General features: G+C 54.5%; 1 protein-coding gene across 11 annotated transcripts; it reads right to left on the minus strand.

Annotated features, from left to right (window-relative positions):
- On the minus strand, positions 1-27,275 carry DMTN (dematin actin binding protein). Of its 11 annotated transcripts, none has more exons than XM_043562253.1 (16): positions 27,068-27,275; positions 10,882-11,087; positions 10,522-10,596; positions 9,997-10,152; positions 9,024-9,068; positions 8,594-8,693; positions 8,178-8,234; positions 7,795-7,947; positions 7,159-7,283; positions 6,437-6,542; positions 2,410-2,474; positions 2,193-2,241; positions 1,999-2,006; positions 1,755-1,820; positions 1,400-1,480; positions 1-1,235 (listed from the first exon to the last, which is right to left on the minus strand). In XM_043562253.1, exons 2-16 carry the CDS (start codon positions 10,897-10,899, stop codon positions 1,122-1,124), a joined length of 1,218 nt encoding a protein of 405 aa, XP_043418188.1. In that variant the 5' UTR covers positions 10,900-11,087; positions 27,068-27,275; the 3' UTR covers positions 1-1,121. The 11 variants fall into 11 exon arrangements, with proteins under 11 accessions (XP_043418188.1, XP_043418160.1, XP_043418166.1 ...); XM_043562225.1 differs by lacking the exon at positions 27,068-27,275 and adding an exon at positions 21,340-21,467; XM_043562231.1 differs by lacking the exon at positions 27,068-27,275 and adding an exon at positions 19,205-19,449.
- Positions 27,276-27,507: the final 232 nt, after the last annotated feature.

Raw genomic sequence — 27,507 nt, forward strand, 5'->3', positions numbered from 1 at the left:
TTTGGGGGCCCAGTGCAACCTTTTAATTCCAAGCAGAGTCCCCCTCCCACAGCATTATCACACACACACACAGTGGAAAGGGATGCCAGAGTCTGGGCAGGTACCAAACCCAGCCCCAGGCAAAAATATATATATAATTATATACACATATGTTTCTGTAGAGAAGAAAAGCTGGGAGTGTGATTAAAGTAGGGCAGAGAGTTAGGAGAGAAAGCAGCTGGGGGGGTGCCCCAATAAATTACATTCTTTAGACAGCGTGGTGGGGGATGCGTGGGAATGGACGGGACCTGCTAGCCAGGACACTCAGCCTGGCCTCTTGATCCCATCCAAGGAGCCTGAAGGCCTGGGTTCTGCCCGGGACCTGGGTGCTAGAAGTCTAGCGGACTTTGCCTGCAGGCTGACGGCGGGCTGAGGTTCTGCAACATCTCCACTCTAAGCCAAGGCTTCTGGGGAAGCCACAGGGCTGGAGCAAGAGGCTCTGAAGCTTAGGGGTCACAAGGAGAGGACAAGGTGAGCTGGAGGGCAGGGTGGCCTCCTTGTTAGAGGCTGAGTTCAAGCCTGCTCCTGCTAAGAGTCAGAGAAGCCAGAGGCCCAGGTGTAGGGGAAGCTGTCCAAGGTGAGGTGAGGAGGTGTGCTTGGGTGCACACAGCATCCTGGGGCTCTCCCTGCCTGCCTGGCTGCTTCCCACCCTCACCTGCCTCCTAGCAGGTCCGAGGGTCCTACCCACCCATTTGGTCAAGACAGCCAACATGCCTGACCACTAATGCTGCCTCGTTTCTCCTCACTCTCTTGTGGGGACCTTCATGTGGGGTTGGGGTGGGGAGAGGGTGCAAACATTAACTCTGTGTGTGCTGGAGTCCAGACTGGGTTTGCCCTGTGCAGTGAGGACCAGGGATGAGGGAAGGAGACCCCCCCTAGCTCATTATGGGGAAGCAAGTTCATGTCCTACAACCCCAGCACTGCAGAGGTCTTGGTTCCTCCTCACCTGGGGAATGGAGTCAACCCTACCTCCACCCCACCTCCCTGCTCCCCCAAGGGATGATGCTTTGGGGTCTAGTGACCCCAGCTCCAGAGCCCTGAAGCAGCAGGGGACAGGGTCAGTCAAGGAGTGGGAGGGGTGGTCAGAAGAGAGAGGCCTTTTTCTTGAGTTCATTCCTCTTCCACAGGGCCAGCTTGCTAAACTCTTCAGGAGACATGGAAAATACTCTTGAGAAGTCCTCCGCAGACAGATGCCTCTGTAGAGGGGACACGCAGGGGCAGCTTAGGAACAGGGGTGCAGGGTGGGGCTGGCCAAATGACTAAGGGAGCACTCAAAGAGGCCCCCGGTTCTCCCCATCAGGCAGGGGAAGGCACCCCATTAGTGGCACCTAAGCCCACCCCACACATTTCCTCCGCATACCTCAAGCCTCATCCGATCCACACCTGGAGGCAGTTTGGTTCTCCCCTTATTGGTCACCACCAGCATTTCGTAGGGATAGATCTGGGCAGGGAGGGGAAGGGGCAGTCTTAGGCTCATAGAGTTTCCTGTCAGTGTAACCCTTCAATTCCCTGGGCCCCTTATCAGCCTGTAGAGGCCCTTAGGGCTCATGCCATTTTTCGCCAGCCATGTCCCCCAACTTCCCTGCTGCCCCTCCCATCATCAACCCCTTAGTGCATTCACTTCCCTGGCTTCTCCCCCCGGCTGGCTGGCCCACCCCCACTGTAGATGGTTCTGTCCCCGGCCCACCACCCCTGACTCTGCCCCTGCCCCTCACCTTCTGCTCCAGCACACAGGGCAGGGAGTTCCCCCGGTCCATCCTCCCCCTCTGGCCCTCTCCGTTCTGGGGAGACCAAAGCCGCAGTGAGCCAGAGTGGGGCAGGGAGACCTCCCCAGCCTTACCCTGGGCTTCTCGAGTCCTTACCAGGCCTCTGTGGCCCCACACCCCCCTCCCCCAATGCTGCCTGTCACTCATCCATGGCTTCTGCTGCTCCATGTGTTCCCCTCCAGGAGGCACTCACCTGCAGGCCTGTGGGAGAGAAGAGTCATTGTCTGGAGGTAGCTCAAAGGTCAGCAGGCCTCCAAGCCTGCCAGCTCAGCCTCCCCAACCTCCAGCCACAGCCCAGCCCACATCACAGACGCGGGGCTGCCCTGGGGCCTGCTGAGGCCCCTTTCTTTCCCTGCTCGCCTGGTATTGGATGGCCCTGCCTCTCACCTGGGCTTCCAGTCTCACTCCCAGAGGGGCTGAAGTCTGTGGACTGTAGCTAGAAAGGACATGAAGGGATCAGAAGGAAGCTGGAGGATTCCACACTGTTCCCCCTCACTTTAAGGGTCTCCTGTGCCCTCAGGATGCCCAAGTAGCTCAGTCCCTCAGAGGTGCCCAAAGACACACTCTTCCCTGGCAGGCGCTGATCTCTGGTCTGGGACCTTACCCGGCTCAGAGTGGTCCTGCCATAGGCGGGGAGAGAAGATGACTTTGATGTTCCTGCATGCAGGGCTGGAAGAGAGCAAGAGGCCTGGTCGGTGCCTTTGGACAGCCATTCCTGAGAGGGCTGCCTCCCTGGCCTCCCCTGCCAGAGGCAGGGCCGTGAAGGGCAGACCTGGGGGGCCCGGGGAGCCCCTGTTGGCTTTTGGCTCTTGCCCATTACCTTCAGCAAGCGGCACTGTGCTGGCAGCTCTGGGCTGTCTCTCTAAACAAACACACATCTGGACGAAATGCCCAAGTGTCAAAACTGATAGTTGGCCAGTGACAGTCAGATGATGAGGCTCACCGTCATAAGATGAAACTCTGGACTACAGAAATATATCTGAAATTTCGTCAAAATGACGGATGGAATCATAATTTACAATTAGCAATGCTAGTAATCACATTTCAGATGTATGACGTTATCATACAGAAACGATCATTTCCTCAGCGCCATCAGCTGCTAGACTGTGGCAGCAGTATACTAGCACAGAAGTCTGTATACACCATGTTTGTGGGGCGCCTGGCCGCCTCAGTGGGTGGAGCATGCGACTCTCGACCTCAGGGTCATGAGTTCGAGCCCCATGCTGGGTGTAGAGATCACTTAAAAATATCTAGAGAGGGACTTCACATGTGCAAGATCAGATATCACTTTGAACTTACACATTTCATAGGATCACTAGGCGTTCTATCTCTACATATTGTTGGTTTTCAGTAACAGGTTTTCCTAAAGAGAACTTTGTACCTAAGATTCTTAGTTTGCCCAGATCTCAAAACTCTTTCATGTCCAAATGCTAGAAATCATTGGCAATCTATGGCAATCATTTTGATTAACATTTTTTTAAAGTGTATGTATTTATTTATGTAAGTAATCTTTACACCCAATGTGGGGCTTGAACTCACGACCCCAATATTAAGAGTCACATGCTCCTCTGACTGAGCCAGACACGTGCCCTGATAAACAATTTGTTTGAAGGTTCAGCCTTGACAGATTCAAAATTATAAGGAATTGTCTTCTTAAAACATTCTTTTAAGGGGCGCCTAGATGGCTCAGTGGGTTGAGCATCCAACTTCGACTCAGGTCATGACCTCACAGTTTGTGAATTCAAGCCCCCATCAGGCTCTATGCTGACACCTCAGAGGCTGGAGCCTGCTTTGGACTCTGTCTCCCTCTCTCTGTCTCTCTCTATGCCCCTCCCCTGCTCACGCTCTGTGTCTCTGTCTCTCAAAAATAAAGAACCATTAAAAATTTTTTTTTTAAATACTTCTTACTTTTGTATAGGAAATTATCTGTTTCTACAATGATCATTCACTATTGAAGCATTTCATTTCTGTGATAAGTATACATTTATATTTCAAATGAATGATAGAATTTCAACCTACAAAGCATATCAGAAGATTTTCACTTGGAATTATTTTTAGAATGCTCATTTACGTTTGAAAGTGACCATTTCAACACTACCATCAAGTCAGAATGACATGCCTGTTCACAATTCTGAAACTGTTGAGGCTGATTAGCTATGACAGTAACGTAAGCAGTCAAGCAGTCATGTGATCACTGGTCACATAGGAGTTCAGGGATGCCAAACATGATGGTGTGGTAGATATTTGGCCATTCAACTCTGCAAGGCCAAAATGGAAGTTAAAGAGCTAATTTTGACTGAATAGCAAATTCTGGTAGAACATGAAGACTGAATGGGGCGCCTGGGTGGCTCAGTCGGTTAAGCGTCCGACTTCGGCTCAGGTCATGATCTCGCGGTCCGTGCGGTCCGTGAGTTCGAGCCCCGCGTCGGGCTCTGTGCTGACAGCTCAGAGCCTGGAGCCTGTTTCGGATTCTGTGTCTCCCTCTCTCTCTGACCCTCCCCCATTCATGCTCTGTCTCTCTCTGTCTCAAAAATAAATAAACGTTAAAAAAGAACATGAAGATTGAATCCAACCTTTGGGACATCTCTCTATCTGCTTCTTTCTTCCGGCCTTCACTATTCTACATTCTCTAAAAAGACCTTACTGTAACTCTTCCCAATCCTACTGAAATATCATCCTGGGGACCTTCAGTGACCCTGTGGATGTCCAAGCACATATGACCCTTACGGCTCCTTGAATCCCACCCCCTCTGTGGCCTTCACCTCAGCCCCATCAGGCAGCCCTTCCAAATGGCCACCCCCTAGGTCTTGTCCCCAACTGCTGCACATTTGAAGCCTGGGAATCCCACTTTGCAGCCACAGCACCTTTCTTGTTTGCGGCTTCCTTGCATCCTCATTCCCAGCACAAATGTCCATCAGTCTCATGGGGACCTCCAGTGTCTTGATCCCCCTGCTCCCTGCTTCCCCTGGGACCTTCGACCCCTGGTGGGGTATATAACCACTTTCACCACCACTCAGCAGTTCACCCAGCCCCTCATCCCTCGACACCTGCCTTATGAAACTCTAACCCTGGATCAGCCAGCAACTCTTGCCTGCAAACCACAGAGATAAGGCCCACACTGCGTGGATGATCATCACTACAGTCCGAAAGACTGGCAACGGTTCCCCTCCCCTGCAGCGTCTGGTCCTAACCTTTCCAACCTCACCCAGCCTCACCCTCTTTCCGCTCAGCAGACAACCTCAACTTCCCATGTGGCCTGCTCCCAGACCCGAGTCCCCAGCCCTCAGAGAAAGGGGCCTTTTAAGGCTCACCTCCCACATCCTGAGGCTGGGCCTCCTCCTGGGACCTCCAGCTGGACATTGCTGGGGCTCTTACCACTACATACAAGCTGAAGACTCAACTTGCCCTTCAAGCTTCCAACTCAGTAAGACCCAGCTTTCACCTACATGTACTTCAAGCCCAACATGTTCTAAACCAGTCCCTTCATCTTTCATCCAATCCCTTCCTCCCTCATCACATCAGTTCCAGGTATGTCCCCACCTAGCACCCAAGCCAAGACCCTGACTCGGCTCTCCTTTCCCACAGCCAGTCAACCACTTAGTCCAGTTGATTCCACCTCCTATATATTTCTCAAACCCAACGCCTCTCCTCTGAACCTACGTACAGTTTTAGTCCTTATCCAGACTATTGGGAAATGTGTAGAGTGGCTCCAAAGATGGCTTGCACATTTTCTTCCAGCCCGTGAGCCTCTGTACCACTGCCTTCCTCAGGCAGTGGAATGCCTCTCCCTCCCTTGAGTCTAGGCTGCCCCATGAGCTGCTCTGACCAATAGGATGCAGAGGAGTGATGCTGGGTGGCTCCTGAGGCTAGGCTTTTAGAGGCCTCATTGCTGCAGCTTGGGCTTTCTGCTCTCCCTCCCTCTGCTGCAGCCACCCTGCTCTAGGGAAGTCCAGGCTAAACTCCAGTGATTTAGAGGGCTTAGTACCCAAAGCCCAGGACACCACCCCCCCTGCCCCCGTCTCTCTGGCTAATCCCTGCCACCCCAAGGCACACTCTGGGCTCTGTAACTGCAGGCTCCTGCAGGCCCTGTAAGGTGGCCAGGATGTTTCCTGTTCCTTGCCTTTGCTCGCACACTGTCCTGTGTCCACAATGCCCTTCTCCCCCACTCACTCTTTCGCTTCAAGACCTAGTTACCCTCCTCCCCGACTCTCCAGCCCCAGGCCCAGTCATGATCCTCTCGAAGCACTCACTGTGTGCCTCTCATGTCACCACAACACCTCCCCAAACTGCACTGACCGTAATTCTCATGTCAGCTTCCCCATGGACCGGGAGCTACTGAAGGACAGGACTATATTTTCGACTCTTTATAATCCCCAATGTCTAGCATACGTTGAACACACAATAAGTGTTTGATAAGTTAAACAAAATTTGCTAATTCTGCTTTAGTCTTATTCCATGACTGGTATTCTTGCCCTAAGGAGAACACGAGTGCCTTGAGCCAGTGACACGATCTTTTGTCCCTTACACCGCAGGAGCACAGAGCTGGGCATATGATAAACAAACTCAGACTCCGATTCTGGCCTCAAGGTCTGGCCAGATGATTCGGAGCCCCCCCACCCCATGGCACTCACAGGTATGAAAGGGTGTCCGGTCAGGCAGAGAGCGAGTTTTCCTCCGGATAGGCAATGACTTTTCCATCTCTTCTTTCAAGATCATCTTTCCCAAGTTGGAAGTAACCTGGAGAAGGAGAAAGGAAGATGGGTCCAAGACTTCTACCCGCATTTCTCATCTCTAAAAGGTTCAGAGCTGGGTATCTGCAGGCAGGACTGGGGACTGGTTTCCGAGTGGCTCGGTGGTGCCCTGGAGCCTGTGGGGCCTGTCACTGTCTGATGCACTGCCACACTGGGTTTGGCCACCCTGGAGAGCAAGGAATCAGCGCAGCTCAGTGTAACTGTATCCTAGTGGCTTCTGCATCCCAGAGCACAAGTCCATGCCACCGTCAGTGACCTTTCCAGGAGCCCCAACACCCTTTCTCCTGCTCTGGAGACCAGTGGCCTGCTCTCTCCTTGCTCCTCTTCCCGTGAACTTAGTCTACTGAAGCCTAGCACTGTGAGGGGGCACCCTTTTCTTTCCTTTTGACCCTAAATTAACTAGTGTTTCCCAAAAGCAGCACGAGGTCCTGGTGTCCATTCAGTAACAGCAAGCTGAAGTCCTGGGAAGAAGGGGGGTTCCTCGTGTTCCTACAAGGATGTTCTTCAGGCATGACACCATTCAGAACAGAACAGCTAGTGAACCAGAACTTTTGTCCCCAAGAAGATATAGGCAGGGTGTCTGGGGGGTAGTGAGATGCTACCTTACTGAGTTCCTCTCTCTGACGCTCCCTGAGAGCCTTCATCTCTTCCCCAGAGTCGTCATCTTCCTCCTCTTCCTCTTCCTCTGCGCCCCTCCTCGATGCCTTCCGCTTCCTCCATTCTGTCTCTGGGGAACACAGGCAAAAGCAGGCTCGTCAATCAGCCATTCGCTCAACAAGCATTTGTCAGGTGCTGGCTTTGTGCGTGGCAACTGGGCTGCACCTTGAAGAGAACACTACAAATTATTTTGCAAAAAAAATAAAATAAAGGTAACGTTTTCTAGCCTTGTGGTAAAGCTGAGTAGGCAATGCACACTCACATGACTTAAATTTACAGGGGACTAAACCCTTGTCTTGCTCCTCTTTCTCTTTCCCAGAGCTCCTGTCACAGAGCTTGGGAGGCAGACTTCTGGTAAACGTCTGCTGAGTGGCCAAATGAAAGGAAAGTGAATGAAAGACTAACAAGCAGGGCCACACACACCAAGAGCCATTGGAACACAGGGAAGGGCGATGAGCTGAGAGGGCCATGAAGGACGTGGGGTGGGCATGGGGAGAGGGTGGGTTCATGGAGCTTCAACAGCAGCTCTCGGGAGGCAGTATCCCAGGCCTCCCTTTCCCCTCTCCAACACAGTGTCCTACCCACGACGGCCAGCGACGGGGGGCATGGCCAATAGTCGGTTTCAATCTTGGCTGGCTGGTTGGGGTCAGGCGGCTGGGCTGCAGGGAACTTGGAGGACTCGATGATGAGGTCCTCGATGAGGTGCTTGCTCTGAGGGCTCCCTCCCATGGACTCTGCAGGTGAAGGTCAGGGTCAGCCCATACCCCCTGCCAGGCCACCTCGGCCTAGCCCAGCCCCTAACTCCCTCTCCTGTCCTCTTTCACACCTGTGAGACCATGGGTGTAAACACAACACACAGCAAAGAATACAGAGCAGAGGTTATATACTGTTATGAACAGCTATTCTCCCACAGTCCCCTAGCCGGTGGCGCAAAGCGGCCCAGGTCAGTGAGGGGAACCCTCACCTCTCTGCTTGTAGATAGGTGGCTTCTTGTAGATGTTGGAATCTGGGCGGGTTGTCTCTGTGGACAGGGAGCAAGAGCAGATGAGAAGGAGGATATGCTGATGGTGGGCGAGACCAGGTCAATGAGGAGGCACAAATGGAATGGAAGAAGGCAGGAAATTCATGGGCTCCTGCCAAGAGCCAAGACAGAACTGGAGTTCCTAGAGCTGTCCCTCAGGGGATTGGGACTTTTCCCACTTTTCTAGTTGGGTGGGAGGGAAGGCACCATCCGCCTGTGGTCCTGCCATCAGGGGTTCCAGCCAATTCCATAGTGAGCATATACCCAGAGAGTGGGGGACAGACAGTAAAAGGCTTGGGTTCCTGCAGGAAAAAGAGGTCCCAGGGAAAGGGTGCAGCCACAATGACAGTAAAGCCTACCAGGATGGTGGAAATGGGGTAGGCTGGTCCGTGGGGTCCCAGTGGCTCTTGGGGCTGAAACCTGAGAGATGGTTCCAGGGGACCGGCTCTCTGCCCACACCTGCAGAACAGAAGTGTGGTTCACTGAAGCTCCCAGGTCTCCCACCCTACCCTCTCCAACCCAGAGAGACACTGCTTCACCTGACTCCACCATCTCTGTTCCCCCCACCCTGACAGCCCACAAGCCCCCAACCCCAGGGCAGAGGAAGGGTATCCAAGGACTCGACCTACTGATGATGTCTGACCCAGGGAGAAAGGGTTAAATGAGGTCCTGGGTCAGACAGACAGATGGACACAGAGCTGGTCAGCAACAGGATGAGGTCATCCCATGGGCTCTGCATATGTGTGGGGGAGGGGAGCCGGGCAAGTGTCAGGTGTGGGGCAGACTCACCTCTGGGGATGGTGGGGGGGATGTGGATTTGGGTGACAGTGAGCGCTGCGGATGGAGAGGAGGCTGGTCAGAGCCACAAGGGTAGGGGTAAATCCTCATCCCTAGAGCCCCGGAAGGGCCACTTCATCCCCCGCCCAACTCTGCACCCTTGCCCGGCCAATTTCTGAGCCACCTCTTCTCTCTCAGTCCTTGCCAGTTCCCAGAACTGGCCCTCCATCCTTCTTCATCCTAGTGCTCTCCTGGGCAGAGCCCTCTCTTTCTCTGGATGTATGAAGAAGCCATGGATCTTGGAGCAGTGTGCTTGTGCCCTGAGGGCCAATTCAAGGTGGCTCTGACCCTGTCCTCAGAGCCTAGCGCCCAGGGGAAGGGACAAGACCCACAAGCAGCCAGGATGGAGTCTGGGCTCCCAGCAGGGTAGCCCCCAGCCTGCCCCCAGCCCACAGTTCAGCCATGACACTACCCCTTTCTGGAACACGGCTTACAAAGTAGCTGCCACAAGTTCTCTCTCACACTTAAATAGCTGGTGAGGTGGGAGGGCAGATGTATTGCCTTGATTTACAGGAGGGGAAACTGAAACCATACTTTCACGCAGGTCACTCAGCTAGGAATTCCAGCCTTCTCGTCCAGTGCTCCTGAGGGCTTTTGGCAAATTTGCTTTTTCTGTCCACTCACACCCTTTTCCTCCATAACCCCCCCCCCCCGCCCCCACCACCGGCTCTGTGAGGCTGCCATTCAAACATGGCCTCCCCACTCTCTGCATGGAGCTTATCCTCCAGCCTCCGCCCTGTCTCTCTGCCTGTTCTCCACAAACACTGGGTTGACCATTGGTTGATTTCTGCCCACAGTTCCTTTTCTTGTTTTGGAGTCTGGCCACCAGGAAAGGAAGCATCAGAGGGATTCCACCTCCTACCCGGTGTGGCTGGGGGAGCCCTTTCCCCCAAGTCCTGTCCAAGAGGAGCCTCCCACCCCTCACCTCCCGGCTTCTGGGAAGCTCCACATGTTCCAGGAGAGAATAGGTAAAGTGGGGCTCGTAGATCATGAGGTCAGGCCGCTCGATGTCCAGGATGGCCTTGTCCTTGGGGATGGCAGCCAAGTCCTTGTAGCCCAGCACCTGATTGTCCATCTTGGCCTGAAGGGAAATGGTGTGAATGGAACAGATGTGCCAAAAGCCTCACCTAGAATACTGGCCTTAGGAAGAAAATGGGCAGCCATCTGAGATGTCAGCTCTTAAAAGTTAATAATTCTATTATTTTAATTTTAAGAGTTTAGAGAGTTACCTTACAAAATGATAATCCTTCGCCTAGCATTTTGGGTACAATGAGGCAGGACCAGACCAGAGAAGGGGGGTGTGGAGAACCTTCTCTGGATTTCTGGGTTCTCTCTGCCCATCAGCCCTGGCAGGACCATCGTCAGGGAGGCTCTGGGTGAAGTGGCCCAGCAGTGTCCCCACCCCATCCCTGTCCCAGCTTGGGGGTGCTGGTGGCCGAGAAGTACTCACCACGATGCTGGAGGGAGAGCCAGGAACACTGGAGCCTCGGGAGGAGCTGACGCTCCCAGGGGAGGTAAGTGGTTGCTGGGGAGAGTGAAAGGCGGGCGGGTGGGAATGAGCGTGCGTGCCAGGGCCGGGTGCGGGCTGGCTCTCCTCCGGGCGGAGGGAGGGAAGGAGGGTGGGGCTGGGGCAGGGGAGGGCTTCCTTAGGCCTCTGGGGCCCCGAGGTGCGGTTCTGCAGGCAACCAGCAGGTGGCACCGTCGACTCCCGACCTGACCCTCGGTGGGGAAGCCTGGCCCCACCCGGTGCCCAGGCCGCGCACTGCCGGGACGGGGGGGGGGGGGGGGGGGGGGGGCACCTCCGGCGCACCTTCTGCAGCCGTTCCATGCAGTAGGGAGCTGGCCGGTCCGGTCACCCGCAGAGCCCCGTGCGCGAGGGTTGACGGCAGGGCGTCAGGCTCTGCCCGGCTCCTGGGCGCTGCGCGCTCGGGGCCACGAGAGCAGAAAGTGCGTTCCACCGGGCTGTGGCGTCCTCATCCCTCAGTAACTCTCCCGGCTGGTGACCGAGTGCCGGGCCTGGGAGGGAAGAACGTGCCAGGGAGGGCGGTGGGGCCCCGGATCTCTGGGAGCTCCGGAGAGCAGGGCGGAAGGGAGCCAGCGCCCTTCAGGGTTCAGGCTTTCCATTCGCTCAGCCCCGGGTAAGCAAGCGAGCGCGCGTGTGGACGGCAAAGCGGGAAAAGCGGAGGGACTGCACTTGTTTTTGAGCCATTGTTCTCTGGCCGGAAAGGAAATGACTGCAGGGGTCACCCGTTCCGGTGCAGCCTCACATTCCGGCTCTGTCACACCTGCCCTGCCCTGGGGCTGCAGTCCGGTTTCAAGCCCTGGTTCTCACTCCTCTCGGCCAAGGCCGTGGCCTCTCTCCCTGGCTCTGTGCTGGCGCCTGTCCTTCTCCCTACTCAATCCATTGTCCATTGTGCCCCCTGTGTCTCAAATCCCAGGCAGGTTTAACACAGAGGGACCTGCTGAACCTATCAGGTGAACAGACTGGGTGGAGATGCAGTGAAACTGACTTGGCATGAAGTGGCCCTGTCATGGGCTGGGGGAGGCCTCCTGGAAAAAGGGAGGGGAGCGTGGAGGGAGACCACATTCGGTGTCCCTGTCCCTGTCCAGCAGGCAGTCTCACTTGCAGGCATTTGATAGAGTCCCCTTTGGGGTCGAGGCCACATCCCAGCTCTGCACAGCCTTCTCAGAATGCCTGTGCTGAGGCTGTCCTCTGAATTGCTACTTCTCTACAAGGCAGGGCCCCTAGCTTCAGCAGGAAGGCATCCCAGCTGGCACTGCTGCCTCTTTGTTCCTGGGGAGTTGGGTCTTGTCTGCTGCAGATTATGAGTTCCCTGGGGCCACAGTCCATGTATTCCCCTTCATCCCTGATTCCCTTAGCAATCTTCCCATCCCCCCACTGCCTGTACTAGATACATAATAACCACTCAGTGAATGCCTGGCTGACTTTCCAGCCATGGTGGCCATGGGCCTTAGAGTGCAGAGAGTTGATGGCTACAGAAGGTACAGGGAAGAGGCAGCATGAACTCTGGACCAGAGTACCTGGGAGTGAGTAGACTCTGCTACTCAGCAGCTGTGTGACCTTGGGCAAGTTACTTACTCTCTCTGTACTTACATTTCTCATCTGTAAAATGGAAGACAGTCATAGTATCTATGTCATGGGGTGGCTCTGCGTATTAGATAAGTTATAAAATGTGAAATGCTTAAAACATTATAAATTCTACTATGTGGAGTATTAACTATTATTATTTCTATTTCCCCAAGGGCTAATGAACTTTTGTGTCTTTTCTGTAGCTGTTCTTTACCACAGGGGGTAATGAAAGACTGAGGTCATTGGTGCTCCCAATCTTATCACCTGTTACTTTGTATCAGGCCATTCTTCTGCTCACCCTCTTTCCCCCACCAAAACCACCTGCTTGCTGCAAAAGCAGCCCTCATTCCCATGTCCCTGCTTTTGCGCATGCCCTTTCCACTATTCTCTGTCCCCTTCCATGTCTCCCAGAACCCACTAGTCCTTCAGGGGCCATCCTAAGCTCTGCTCCTCTGGGAGGCCTCCCCTACTATTCTAGGCCTTCTTATAACGCTTCTCAGAATTCCAGTGGGACTGAAAAAGAAACCTGCATAACTTTGCCCTTGATTATATGTTGCCTAATGCCAGAAAATGTTTTTTCACTAACCAGAATGAGTGCTAACTTCTGGAGGACAAAACAATAACAATAGATACCATTTTTTGAATGGTCATGTTAGGTATTTTGATAAGCACTTTTTTTTAAAGATTTTATTTTTAAGTAATCTTTATGCCCAGTGTGCGGCTTGAACCTACAACCCTGAGATCAAGAGTTGAGTCGCATGCTCCACCAACTGAGCCAGCCAGGTGCCTCTGATAAGGACTTTAAAAGAATGATTTTGTTTCATCCCCCCCTCAACAGCAAAGGTAGACCCATTTTACAGATGAGAAAACTGAGGCTCAGGTTAAAAAGTTGTCCAGAGTTGTGAGCTGAAAATGACTGTTCTTCAGCATTGGCATGATTCGAAGTGCCTGCCTAGTGCCGTGTCAGGTGCATTGTGGGGATAGACTAAAATCTGCCACATTTCTCAAGTCTTTTTGAAATTCTAGAGTCAAGGCTTGTCTAAGACAGGACTCTGGCCATCAGAGAGTCACACTAGGTATTTGGTTCCCATGGAAAGACTCCATTCCAGAGCTTTATCCTTCTCTTGCCTTCTTAGCTCTCACTTTGTAATGCTTTTAACTAGGTGTCTGAGGATCAGAGTAAACTCTAATACATATTCAAGAGCTGTTAGTTCTTTTTCACTCCTCTCTGATCTTTACTGTGTTAGTAGCCATTGTCAAACTAACTATATACTTGGCTTAGCCTTAGAGCCAAACACTCATTCATCCATGTATCTACCCATCCTTCCATCCATCCATCCATCCATCCATCCATCCACCCACCTATCCATCCACCCACCTACCCAGTCATATATTGCTTTATCCATTCATCAGATACTTCCTGAGTACCTAATTCTTCAGTAACCACAGACAACACTCAGTGATAAGCCTTATGGAGAACAGAAAGATGAGTCAGGGGAGCCGAGCTGCCCCTCCAGAAATGAGGCATGTATATAGATAACTTGCGTGCAAAGCAGAAAATTACATGTGCTAGATAAGATAATATAAGGAGCCATGAGAAGTCACAGGAGGAGGGATCACTCCTGCTGGGGTGTTGAGAAAGGAATAATAAAAAAGATCCCTTAGAGGAGGTATTCGAGGTAGGCCTTGAATGCCCAGTTTGAGTTCATGTAAAAACCGAAGAAATGGATTCTTGAGAGATAAAGCAGCATGAGCAAAAGTAGAGATATGGGGAGCAGCACTGGGTCTGGCTAGGGAACAGCACATATGGCTAAATTATAGAGCTCATAAGGTTGAAATATGTTTGATGCAGGAGGTCAGGGGTCAGATTATGGAGGCCTCCAACCCAGACTAGGGGATTCAGACTGTATTTTGTGGGCAAGAGGAGCCATGAATGCTTAGAAACTTTTTTCAAACAAAGAAGTGACAGACCCAAGCAGTGCTTTGAATGTGGCTTCAGCCTGGAATACGAACTGGACAGGAAGGGGCAGTGTGGACAAAGACCAGCCTGGAAGCTACGGCAGCAGTCAGGCAGGGGCTTGTGAGGGCCTTGACTTGGGTATGAGGCCCATGATGGAAAGGAGGCAAAAGGGAGAGATCCTAGAGGCACAATGTGCAAAACAGACTTGATCTGGAGAACCCCTGGGGGATGGGGAGGTGGCTGCCCTCAGAGACAGAAGGGGAAGCATGGAGTTCACTTTTTGAGGTTGAGGTGGGTGCAGTCGATGAGCCCATGGGAACATCCAGGAGGAACAGGAGGTTGAGGGAGGGGCAGGCTGGAAATAGAGATTTGGAAGCCATCTGACTACAGACGGTACTTTGCACATGAGGTTGTCAAAGGAGAAAAGTTTAAAACCAGCATCCTGGGAAATACCAAGGGGACCAGAGTAGTCACAGATGGCATGAAAGGGAGAGGTGAAACGGAATGGCCAGCTCCTTGGGGGCACGGAGTGTATCTAGTGCACAGTAAGAGTGTAATAAATATGGAGAAAAATGGTAGGCAAGTGGGGCTGAGAAAAGAAGGTCATGGAGCCAAGAGTCCCTGGCCCAGAGAAGGCGGGAAGTGTTGCAGGGAGTGAAGGCTCTCTGGTTTGGTGGCCTGTGAGAGCATTTCCAGAGGAGTAGTGAGGCTCCCTTGTCAGGGCTGGCCTAGATAGCACATAGGCAAGAAGAGTGTGACAGAGGGTGGGAGAGGGTTGGAGAGTGGCTCTGGAGGAGGCCGATTGGCTGAAGGTGTTTAAAGAAAGGGAAGACCTGAACACGCTTGTAGGCATTGAAGAGGGAAGAGGGATCCCAGCAGGGGAGAGGCATGTGGTTCAGGCCCAAGTGGAGGGCTGGCTTTGGAAAGAAAACTCTAGGCTTCCCTGGAAGGAGAGGAAAGGGAAAGTTGGGTATCCACAACACAGAAGCATGTAGCCTGGGCCAGTCCCATTGGGAGGCCATTATTTTCCCAGGAAAAGTGACAGATAAGGCCATACGCAGATCTGACAGGTTGGTGAGCAGAAGCTAAAGGCAGTAGAAAAGGTCTGGTGGGGAGTGTGGATGGCTGAGCTGCCAGGGAGAACTGAGAGTTTCCATGTGTTCTGAGCCTCAGGCTGAGCCTGGTGGTGGCCCTGACACCTTCCCCTCGAGCACCAGTGTGTGTGTGTGTGTGTGTGTGTGTGTGTGTGTGTGTGTGTGGCAGGGAGGTACAGGATGAGGCAATGACTGTGTATCAGAGTGGTAACTGCCCAGGCAAGAAGTGAGGGGAAGGGTACCAGACCAGCCACATCACTGCAGTGCACAATCGCCCTGAACCCACACTCACATGTGCACAAACACTGGCCTTCAGGCATAGCCACTCAGAAACAGGATTCAAAATAATGATGTGTCTGCTCTGTTGCCCGGGCCTTTCCAGAGCTGTCCACAACCCTGCGGCAGTCCCCTGTGCTGGGTCTCATCCCCTTAGCCTCAGAGTCTCCTCTCCCTTACTCTGAGCCACATTCCTTTGAGCCTGCTTGGCAGTGCCCAGTGTGTTAGGAAACACGCTGACAAACTGATCTCTTACTCTTCCAGGGCACTACATTTTAATTTAGGGCTAGCCTTAAGAAGTGAAGTTCTTTCTGGTGAAATTTTAAGGAAAAATGCTTTGGGGTGGAGTTTCTCTCTCTCTCTCTCTCTCTCTCTCTCTCTCTCTCTCTCTCTCTCTCTCAGGAGAGAGAGTGAGGGAGAGGGCGAGAGGGAGGAAAGGAGGGATTTCTTGGCTTCTCTCAAATCACATTATGCAGGCAATTGCTTACTCCACCCACAAGAGGCCCCCTCCCCCAAAGCTAATTTCCTCCCAAGTCAACACCCACTCTCCCCTCCTCCAGTCCTGACCCTCTCTCCCGACCGTACACACCCCTTGTGTCTGCACATGCACATGCACATGCACCCCCTCGGTCCCAGAAACCTCCTATGAACCAGACCAAAAGGGCAGGCTGCAGCAGGAAGGGAGGGCAGGATGGAAGGACAGGGAAAGAAAGAAAGGCTGTGGAGGCAGGCAAGCCCAGGTGGTGGAGAGGACTTCCCAGCTGCTCACTCCCATCACACACTGGGGCTCCTCATCCCTCCTTCTCCACCCCACCCTCCCCCAGCCCCGCAGCATTGCCTTATCTAAGCCACCAGCCCAGCCCCACCTCACATTGCCCACCTGCGCATCTCCATGGCAACTAGAACCTCTCAGCTTTGGGCTGGGGGTGATAAGACCTCTGCACCCATCCCAGCCGACTAGCCTGGCTGTGCCTCCCTGGACTTGTAGAAATGAAGGCTCAGCGGGCAGAACCACAGCTGGGGACCTCCAGTCCAGCCTCTGCTCATATCCTAAGCCCACCCCCGCTGGCTCTGTGCCAGTCACTGTGCCGTGGACTTTCATAACATCCTCTTTACCCTCCACACAAGCCTTCCCCACTTAGAGATGAGGAAACTGTGGCTGAGAGGCTGACTTGCCAAAGCCACACAAACAGAAGGCAAGCTGGAATTGCTACCCAGGCCTGTCTCAGGCTAAAGCCAATGGACAGTCTTCTCAGTGGGTCTCTGAAGATCCTACTTCAATCTGAACTTGGGCCTTGGGGCTAACCTTATATAGTGCTAACCCTACATGGTGGAGCCACCCAGATTCCTGCCCGCTGGCCTGACTTGTGGACAAGGAACAGGGAGACTGGGGGACTGGGGCTTTGTGCCCCTGGGCAGGGTCAAGTCAGCCTGGGCGCGGGTAGTGCAGAGAGTAAGTGAGTTGTGAAATGAGGCAAATGAGCTGTCCAAGTGGGCTGGGGTCAGTGTGGGCAGGAACTTTGCCCCTCTCCCTTTTCTCCAGTTTCACTCACAGTGTGACTGCCTGCCTTGCCCCTTCCCTGCTCCTTCTCCACTCTCTGCTTTCCATTCCCTTTTTCTACTCTTTCTTCATCTTTCCTCCCTTGGCTCTGTTTCCCTTTCACACTGTCCTGCTCCCAGCCCCACCCCCACAGTTACTGTGGCAACAATTCAGTGCCAGAAATAAAGGAAGGATCCAGCTAGGTCACTGGTTCCCAAAACAGCATCCCATCCTGGGGTGGAGAGGGGAAGAGTGGGCAGGAGCAGACCAGCAGTAGCCAGGGAGGCCTGAGGGTGTACGTGTGGGTGGGTGGGTGTGGGTGGTTGTGTGCACGCGTGCGCAGGGGGCACCCATGCTTGCTCCAAAAGGACGTGCAGGAAGGCCAGGAGAGGGCTCCCAGCTCTGGGCCAGCAGTTCATGGAGCATCCATCAGGCCTGTGCCTGCCCTTCTTCCCTTCTCTCCTCATCCCCATTTTTTAAGGCCTCCTCGATATGCTAGGACTAGGGTTGGTGTTCCTCTAATACCAACACTATATATATATCACCCTCTCACACTCTGCTGAAGCATCAGGCAGGACAGGTGGGCCCAAAATCTGGGCCCCAGCCTGAGAACCCACTTGCTCAAGGCCCTGCCCCATCTTTGGTCCTGATGACAGCAGGACTGGGCCCAGGCAGCCCCTTCCACTCCCCCCACTTCATACAAATATGCATCTTTTCATTCAGTTTCTCCTAGACTTCTCTTGTGTTGATGTACTCTTTCTCTATACCTTCCTTCTGAAGAGGCCCCTCTTTCTGTGTGCCCCCAACTCCTCAGGCTTACTTGGTCCTCAGCATGCTTCTGCTCTGGTCTCTACTTATAGCTGGTTCTGTTGGTACATTGTGGTGCCACTGGTACAAAGTAGATTGATAGAGCTGCGGGGAGATGCAAGGATCTTGAGTCCCAAGTTCAGCTTTCTGAATTCTGAGGGTATCCTTACTCTGATGTTTACACACACACACACACACACACACACACACACACACACGCGCGCGCGCGCGCCCCAAAAGAGGAATTCCTATAGACCTGCATCCCCAGGTGAACTGCCTGACTCAGGTGTTGAACATAAGGAGAGGCCAACAGCACTGAGGCAAGACACATGTGGACATAGCACTTTGCCCACACAGGCAAGAGCCCACCCTGAAACACAGTTGCAGAACCCATGCACCCTGCTTGCAAGATCACGCCCCCACTCTCCCAGCAAGGCCCCCACACAGTGACACACAGTGCTACTGACACCCACTCCCACCCACCCACTGATCCTCTTGGCACCCGCTCTCCATGCTCACAACCACTCGCATCACGTGCTGACACCCCCTCCCTGAGCTGTGCACATGTATGCCCCCCATTTACCCACTCCCTGGTGGCTTCCCTGCTCCCCATTCCCAAAGCATGACTGCCTTCCTTCTCCTACACCTGCCCCTGCTCCCCTGACTCTCAAACCCTGGCAACACAGTCCCCTGGGAGGGAAACACTAGGTGCATCTGCCCAGGGAGGGGGCTTGGCCTGCTAGGCTGGCAAGGGGTTGCCTCTGGATCCTCACAGGCCTGAATGTCTGCTCAGCCCCCAGCCTCTTCAAGCACTTCAGCAGTGGCCAGGAGTGAGCAGGGGTCAGGCCTGCAGCCACGCCCTACCACCCAACATCATTCTGCATTTGGTTCTCACCCCAGCCTGGCCAGCCAAGGGCTAGAAAGGGGCTCACCAGGTACCTCCTCCCAAGGAACACACCCCTCACCAACAGCATTCAGGTGTCTGTGTGTAGTGCTTCCCCCTCAAAACCTGCAGCACATTGGGAGTGAGGGGGACAACCCCTTCCACTCCCCGTTATTCAGCAAAGAAAGAACAGCTCCCCGGCCCACCCCAGTGCCCCCCCAATTCCGTCACTTGCACTTCTGCCCAGCACAGCTAGGTGAAGGGGGCACTGGGGTGACAGCATGAACCTTCAGCCCTCTTCCTCAAATCAGGCTTGATGAGATCAAACCCAGCTAGTCCCAGGGTTTCTCCCCCTGAACAGCGGCCATAGCCGACCCCTTCTAAGGGGATCCGTGCCACCACCCAGAGCCTCACTCCCAGGCAGGGGTTGTGGCCCAAAGTGCCCAGAGAGGGGAAGAGAGATGGGAGACCCTGCCACCTACCTCTTCCCAGACAGTGTTGCCCAGATGCTCTGAGGCCCCAAGACTGGGCTGGGCAGGCACAGGCCCAGATCCCAGCGCTGTCGCTTTTTCTCCAGAGCCAAGGTAATAGGCGTCTCTTCCAGGAACCCAGCCGTGCTTTCCCAGAGCACAAATAGCAGGAAAAACCCGGCTTGGGGTAGGTGGGCGGGTGGGGGGAGCTGGCACAGGAGGGGACCTACCCTCTGAGCCCCCACCCCCTCGTCCCCACCCTGCTTCTCCACAGGCTTGCGCTTGGAGCCTGCGTCTGGCGGTCTGGCGGGCGGGCCTCTGGCTCCCCCACAGCACCCTCCCCACCTCCAGCTGATAGCGTGTGGCCGGCCTGAGGGTGTGTGTTTGTATGTGTCTGCGCTTCCACCTAGCTCAAAGCTGCAGTTCAATCCGTTTCAAACAAGAGGAGCATTAACCCGGCATCATGACGAAGCAGAATCGGAAGCAGACTCGCGAGCTGTTGGCCTTTTTCCCTTTCCCACACCCCCAACCCTGCAACATTCCATGCTCACACACTTTCATACACACACACACACACACACACAGCCCCTCAAGCCTCCTCATAAACAGAATTTGAGTTGGGGTGGGGGCAGAGGGGGCTCTACTGATAACTGAGAGATGACAACACCTTTTTCTCCCAGCACCTGTATCTCCTACTCCTTGCCTAAGAGCAGCAACGGAGGCCTCTGAGGTCCTGCCTCCCTGGGGTGCTAAAGGGCATAGATTCTCAGTGGTAGGGAGAGGGCAAAGATGCCGGAATTGGTCACTCAAGGAAGGCTTAACCCCCTCCTGGTGAGGGACAAATGGGAAGATCTGAAAAACCAGGTCCTCAGCACAAGAGACTGGGTTGGCCCTTAGATTACCAGAATCCCCTGGCAACTGTGAGAAGGACTCCATCTCTCACTGGGGCAGCTTCATCAAAAGGGAATTTCCGGCCAGGTGATGCCCAGGTCCCAGCACAGAACTACAGGATGTGCCCTCCCTGTCTGGGAAAACCTTCACAAGTCCAGGACCCTGTCATTGGCCTGTTGGTTCTCTGTGGGCACAGAGCAGAGCGTGGTTCATCTTTGACCCCTGGGGGGCAGGGGAGGGAACTCAGCCGGCTGGCCCTGGCCGTGGCCCCAGCAGTCTCTCCACCTCACAGCAGACTTGCCTACCTAGGCAGCCCTTGCTGTTGCCCTGGTAACCACTGCCCACAGCCGGTCAGCTGATGGTATGAGCTGTCCTTCGGGAAATCTAGAATCTGGGGAGGGGGCTCTGGGGTATCTGAATGGAAAATCACAGGGGGAGGGTCTTGAGGGGAACAGGTGAGAGTGTGCTCCAGACCTCTTGCTCAAGGAAAAGAGGACAGGAGGGGACAGGTAGGGACAGTAAGGGAGGGATGTCTGGGTTAGTGAAAGATAGAGAAGAATGAATTTCAAAGGATGGGCTCCAGAAAGAATGGAGAAATGAAGAAGGCAGGCAGCTGAGTGACTGAGGAAGGGTAGAAGGAATTCAGCTGCTGGGGAGTGGCTAGGGAGAGGGCCCTGTGGAAAGGAATGAGAAAGCCTGGGGGTGAGAAAAGAAACATCTAACCATGAAAAAAAAGGTCAGGACATGATGCAGGAGGGGGTGTACCTTTGATGTGGCAGGAGGGGCTACAGCCTCGGAGGAGGGGGAATCAGGCCTTTCTGGGTAAACTGCCAGCCTCAGACAGCCTCTCTGCTTCCCTCCCTTCAAGCCCACCCTTAGTGCCCTGACCCTGCTGCCAACCCTCCAGGAGACCAAGCACCAGGTGCTTTTCCACCTCAGCCCTTTAGGACCCCTGATTTTTCCCACTACCATGGTTCCTGTCCTGCTCCCACTTGCCCCCCACCAGACAACGCCACCCCAGGAGATTTGTCTTCCGGTGCAAGGGTGACCAGAGGTAGGGCTGGAATGAGCTGGTGCGGGGAAGGACAGCTGTGGACAGGGGCCTGGAATGAGGTAGATCATGAGAAATGGGTAGGAGTCTCTATGGCCTGGGAGGAAGGGAGCATTCTCGTCTGTGAAACAAGGCCCTTCTCGGATAGAGTGGGGGAATCCAGGGGAAAGGGCAAGGGGAGGGGGAAGGGAGGGCTCTCCGGTACCTTCAGGGGCCTGGGGCGTGGGGCAGGAGCACGGCAGCTTCCTCGGTGACATACACCTCCATCCCTCGGCGCATCTCCTCTCCGCCTCCCGTTGCCAAGACAACCTGCCGGCTCAGCCGCGGCGGCAGCAGGGAGGGGGGAGGAGGCGGCTGTGACTCCTACTGCCTCTTCAGTGATGGAGGGAGGCGGCCTGAGGTCTGCCTCGGTGCTGAGGTGGGGGTGGGGTAGCTGCATGGGCCAGGGCTCCCACTGAGTCTCCCCTCCCCATTTCCATAAGGCTCTGGGGTTGGCTCCCAGTATGGCCTCAGGACAGCTCTAATTCAGGGCCATACAGCAGGCCGAACTTGCAAAGGGAGGCAGCACTGGGCAGCATCCTCCATTCCAGAAAGCTTGGTGTGCAGCTGGGGAACAGTGATAGGAACAGGGAGGAATGACCTATGTTAAAGGGTCAGAGGGTGGCTTCCAGCAGGAAGGCTGGGGTGGACACAGGGCTTCGGGCCCAGAAGTCTGCCCCACATCTGACCTCGGCTATCTCTGAGCATCTCCTCCTCTCATTCCCCTTGACCAAGAGGAGAATCAGAGTCTTCCAATCCTGCAAGGCCCATTCTCACTGCCCCCGACTCTACAGGAATGTCCTTCCACAGGGTGGGAGAGCCACCTTGGGTAGGAACAGTCTGCCACCAGCCAGCCCTGGAACCAAGGGGACTGCAGAGTTAGGGCTCCCTCTGTCGACCTGAGGCATGGTAGCTGTCAAGGTCATTCCTTACTGAGAGGGATCCTGGTGTGTGTGTGTGTGTGTGTGTGTGTGTGTGTGTGTGTGTGTATTGGTGCTCACAGGGAGGGCACAGCCAGGCCAGGAGACCCTTCTGTTGCCTGCCTCTGCTGCACCTCCACTTCCTCTATTGTCCTACAGTGAGACTTGCTCTGTCACCAGTGGCTTCCTCCTGGGAAGGCCCTAGACTCCTCAAGACCAGTAGACCATCCCCCCTCCCAGTGCTTGCCTCTCTCCCCTTCGGCTGGGATAAGAGGGGAGGCAAAATCTTTCCCCTAGAGCCAGGCAACACTGAACACCAGTGCCTACTGTCCAGGCCCCAGGGTAGGCTTCCTGGGTACCACTTGGCCATACACAGCTACTAAGGGGACTAGCATACCTTTAAGTTCAGGAGTGCCTTGAGGCCTTGAGGATGGCCCCTTTCGTCCACAACAAGGGCTGGGGCTCCTGCCCCTCTCAGGCAGGCAGTCCCAGGCCCCAACTAGTTCTTGGCTCCTTTCTGCAGCAAGATCACTGGTGCCAGATGTCCCAGCTGGACTTCGGCCCTGCCGCCAGCCCCCTCACCAAGGCCTGTGCAACAGGCTTCTCTGTACTCTCTCTGTCTCACTCCATTGCCCCTTGCCCCGCCCCATGCACCAGCCTGCTGGGGCTGGGAGCACCAGGGACTCTCCCCCTGTGCTATCTAAACATTAACTCCTGGAGAGGCTAATGAGGGCACCTGGGCACCTAAGGAGAAGGGCAAGGTGATGAAGAACTGGGCCAAAGGAATAAAGGGAAAGATGAGGGCCTGGAAATGACACTTTCTCCAAAGAGTTTAGAAGTCACACACACACCCCACCTCTATGCACTGGACCCTCTGTCTCAGGGACCCCAGAGCCTTAGTTCACAGCATGCTGCCACCAGACCAGTCTCTCTCCCAACCTCCAACCCCACAATTGCATGGTCACTCTCCTTCTCAAAGCCTCTGCCACACAAAACTCTCCATCATGTAACCCAATCATTTCCTGCCACTTCTCCAGGCAAACTTGCAATTTTATCCAAACCCAGGGACTGCTCACCTTCCCCTGAACACTCCTCACATTTTCCTATCTCAAAACCTTTTTTCTTTTCTTTTTAATGTTTATTCATTTATTTATTTTGAGAGGGGAGGGGCAGAGAGAGAGGGAGAGAAAGAGAATTCCAAGCAGACTTTGGGCCGCCAGTGCAGAGCCTGACTCAGGGCCCGAATCCTGGAACCGAACCGTGCGATCATGACTTGAGCTGAAATCAAGAGTCCAACGCTTAACCACTTAACCTACTAAGCCACCCCAGGAGCCCCTCAAAATCTTTTTTCTCATGCTGTTTTCCCTCTTAAATTTTTCCCTTACATATCTTCTCTGCTAACTGAAATCCTGCTCATTCTTAAAGATCATGCAAACTCCAGCCTTTCCCAGTGTCCCATCCCCACGTACTCTCCCACCCTGGAGAACCCTCCCTGCTTGGTCACAAGCAGAGAACATCCCACTCAGGTGATGAAGACCGTCAAGAACCTAGACTGTAATGCTCACTAGCTGCAACTGTAGATGAGTTAATATCTCTGAGTCTAAGCTTGTGCACACATTATATGGGAATACCTCCTGAATAAGGGGTTACATGTAAGCACATCTCCAGAGTTCTGTGCACATTAGTGTCCTTATTTCCAATAGCTCCTGTTTCCTTTTTCCCTCTTTTGGGATGTACCAAATGCCACTTTGCTATCTTAGGTATAAGAGAGATTTCCAAAAGTTCCAAAATTTCCAAAAGTGGGTTTATCCCCCCACCTATATTTCAAGTGTCTTGAGATCTTGACCAGGGATGACATAATATCTTGTCCATCTTTTTGGTCAGTTGAAGGGCTAGCACAGTGCTTGTACATTGTAGGGGATAAATAAGTATTTGGATAACTGCTTAGGACCCCTCCCCACCCAAGTCCACCTAAGGATGGAGGGTGGAGGCAGGATTCTGGTTCTCATTCTGCCTCCATCTTGAGGGACTGCAGGGCTCAGAGCCAATGACTTCTTTCTGGACCTTCAGTCGATTTAATTCCCTCAACAAATACTTATTCCGTGTAACATACTGCACTGGGTACTATGAGGGAGGCAAAGACCTACTACTTCTACATCTGAGACACTTGCTTTGTAGCACAACCATTACACAAGCACAAATAAGTACAGTTCCAGAAAACTGTGATATAGGCCATAAGGGAAGGGCAAGTCGGCAGCCAGAGACACTTGTGTCACCAGAGACTGCCACTAGCCCCAGAGGGGAGGAAAGTCTATGGAGCAGAGGAGACAGCAGTGTGCAAGCATTCTGGAGAAAGGTGTGCTGGGCAGTGGGAACCTCAGGAACAGAGCCAGGCACAGGGTGCTGGTTGGCTATTAAACCAGAGCTCCTGGAACTCCCCAGAGGGGACTTGTAGGGACAGGGCTGGGAAGGGAGGCTGAGCAGGATTGTACAGGAGTTTTGAAAACCACGCTAAGGAGTCTGTTAGTGATCAGGTAACACTGGCAGAGCTGTGGTTTAGGGTTGGGTAGGGCCAGGGAACAAACTGTGTGATGTCCTGGAGGAGGTGGGGGTGTCAGGAGGCAGAGACATGACTTTGAAAGCTGCTGTAGTAACTGAGACAGACCCCAGCGAGGCCTGGCAGTGGTGCAGTTCCCAAGTGTGGGAGAGAAAGCAATGGTGTGCAAGGTGGTGACAGCTGACATGTTGCATTGCTAGGAGAGACTCAGCAGGAAGAACAAGGAGAGAAGAGAAAGGCAGAAATCTTAGGGAATGTTTCTCTAAAGAGGAGCCAGGAAGAGTGGGGTCCCAGTGAGAGAATGAAGAAGGAGGAAAGAGCTTCAAAAAGGTGTGGGGGGGGGGCGGTCCTTCAAAGAGTCCAGGGATATGAGGCTGAGGACAGCCAGGTCTGAAGCCAAGGAGGTCACTGGCCACTGAAAGTATGAGGGACAGGGCTCAACAGAGTTATTTAAATAGTAGCCTGCTTGTAAGGACTAGAAAGTAAGTGGATGTCCCCCTCTGCTCCATCTGGCTGTTGGAGGACAGCACAGAGGAGGGGAGATCAATATGCAGGCTATTCTTAGCTGGAGGTCTTGGTAATCCTAACCAACACAGGATCTGAGGCACCTGCCGCCTGCTCCCTCCACTTTGTCACATCCTCCCCGAGATGGATGTGCTCATCTTGCCCTAAGTCTTCCCCCACACTGCCCACCCCCACCCACACACTTGCTTAGAACCTTCCGGCACACAGAAGCAGCCAGGGGTAGTCTGTGGTCCTCTGGGAAGTCTTCTCCCCCTACCCCTCTTTCCACATGTTAAATCCCTTGAGACCCCATTATCAGATCTATTCCTTTGGCTTCTTCATTTTAGCATCTTTGAACTCACCCCCAGACCAGATGGAATCAGCTGGAATAGATTTCACTAGATATGACAAGGCCCCCTAGGTATGGAGCCTGGACTTGGCAGAGGCACTAAAAGGTGTGGGGAGAAGGTTCAGAGAGCCAAGCCAGAGACCCAAGACTTGCCAGGCTTGGTGCTTGGGGCAGGGCAAGGCACTCAGGGATGGCACAGGCCTCCAGAGCTGCCTTCCTCCCTCACTCCTCCCTGTCTCAGGCCCTCCCCACCAGGTCTCACCTCAAAAAGCAAGAAAGGAAACAGTGAGGGCTTTCTGGAGCCGGCCCCCAGAGGCCGTCTGTGCTGGGGAGGTCAAAGAGAGGGAGGGAGGGGCCGGAGAAAGGCAGAGAAGAAAGCAGAGGCAAGACAAAGGGCCCAGTCCACCTTTGAAGCTGTCTCTAACCCGAGCCAGGGAGGGTGGGGTGGGTCTGAGAGCCGGGCTGGGGGGAGGCAGTCTAGAGTTTTAAAGAATGTCTCAAATTCCTGCGGAAATCAGAGGGATTGTAAGAGCTCCCCCTCCCCAACACACCTCCTTCTCAGCCCCCTGCCCCTGCCCCCCAAGTCCAGACCTCCACACCTGGGGGCCCCAACCCTTTGTCCTCAGGTAATTGCTGGGCGTTGCCTCTGTGTTTAAAATCCCATTGAACTCGCCAGTTATCAGCTGTGGCTCCGGACCACCCTCCCTACACCGCCCCCCTCCCAGAAAACGACCCCCAACACGTCTCCCGCAGTCTTCACCAGGATTAAGGCTCTTTGTGATTAGAAGGGGGGAGAGAAAAAAGCAACCTGGTGCAAAGCAATTATGACAAGCTGGAGGGAGAATGTCTGTCCTGGGGCCTGAGAGACCTCCCTCTTGGCTGTTGCCTTCTAAATTGCCCAGAGCTGGGGGCGTCAGACCTCTCTAGTCCTCACCAAAGGAGAGGCGGGGGGGACCCCTGGCCCCCACCGCCTTGGACGGCTGCTTCACTCACCTCCCATTATGACTAAACCAGGCTCCTCCCTAATTGCCCATTCGGTCCTTATTTTTGGGCCATTTTGGGGAGAAGTGGGGAGAAGGGATGTCTCTCATCCTTTTCCCTCTCTCTCCGTAATATTTCCCTCCAACAATTTCCCAGAAAGAAGAGGAAGGAGAAACTGAGGCTAGGGGGGGGGGGGGTCCATCAACGGAAGAGCTGGCTTGCGCCGGGAGACGTGCTGGAAGGGCCTCCCCTTCAACAAGATTACACGCCGGCAAAAAAGAGGAAAGAGGCGGGTTTTATGGCTCTTAGTTCCACTCCCCTAAAGCACACCTGGAGGCGTCTGGGAAAGCCCACCCGAGAAGCTCCGGCTGGGGGTGGGAGCGCCCTCCCCCCTCCCTCCCGCCGCGGCCACCCCTCCCCCCGGGGCCGCGCGGCCCAGCCCGCCGCCTCTAATTGCATCTTCCCCTCAGGTGTGGCCCCCGCCTCCGCCCCCCGCAGGGGCCTGGGGAACAAGGGGACGCATTCTCGCCCTCTCTCCCCCTTCCGCTCGGCTGAGCCCTCCTCCCCCATTCCCCCTCCTCACCGGAAAAAAGCAATCTGGCTACCGGCGAAGAGGCTGCAGAGTCCGCGGGCCGCCCGGGCGCCGCGCCTGCCCGCTTCTCCGCGGGCGCTCGGGCCTGCTGCCCCGGCCCCGGCAGCTCGCCGGCCCCAGGGTTGGGTTTGGTTCGCCCCAACAGGTAGCACGGGACGCGCAGTGCCAGCCAGGAAACCGGAGCCCGCGCGGAGGGAGGGGCGCGCCCGCCGGTCCCGGGGCCTGCGCCCGCCCCGGGCCGCCTGCCTCGCGTGGGGCGGAGGTGCGGGGCCTTCCTGGGCCACCCACACCCCGCTTTCCCTCCAGGCGGCACTGCCCGCCGCCCCCCACGCGCGCGCGCGCGCGCTGCCCCTCCACCTGCTGGGCCACGCCCGGGCCGGGGCACTTGGCTTCCACGGCTTCCCCGGGCGCCTCTCCGAGAGACTTTGTTA

Source organism: Prionailurus bengalensis, chromosome B1, assembly GCF_016509475.1.
Source record: "Prionailurus bengalensis isolate Pbe53 chromosome B1, Fcat_Pben_1.1_paternal_pri, whole genome shotgun sequence".
Classification (NCBI taxonomy): Eukaryota; Metazoa; Chordata; class Mammalia; order Carnivora; family Felidae; genus Prionailurus; species Prionailurus bengalensis.

What these genes read in the sequence shown, in the direction of transcription:
- DMTN (XM_043562253.1), bottom strand. An exon ending in CCCCCCCACCATCCCCAGAG is followed by an intron (nt 8,694 to 9,023) that starts GTGAGTCTGCCC and finishes TCTGTTCTGCAG; the next exon opens with GTGTGGGCAGAGAGCCGGTC. An exon ending in CCTGTGTGCTGGAGCAGAAG is followed by an intron (nt 1,481 to 1,754) that starts GTGAGGGGCAGG and finishes CTCCCTGCCCAG; the next exon opens with ATCTATCCCTACGAAATGCT.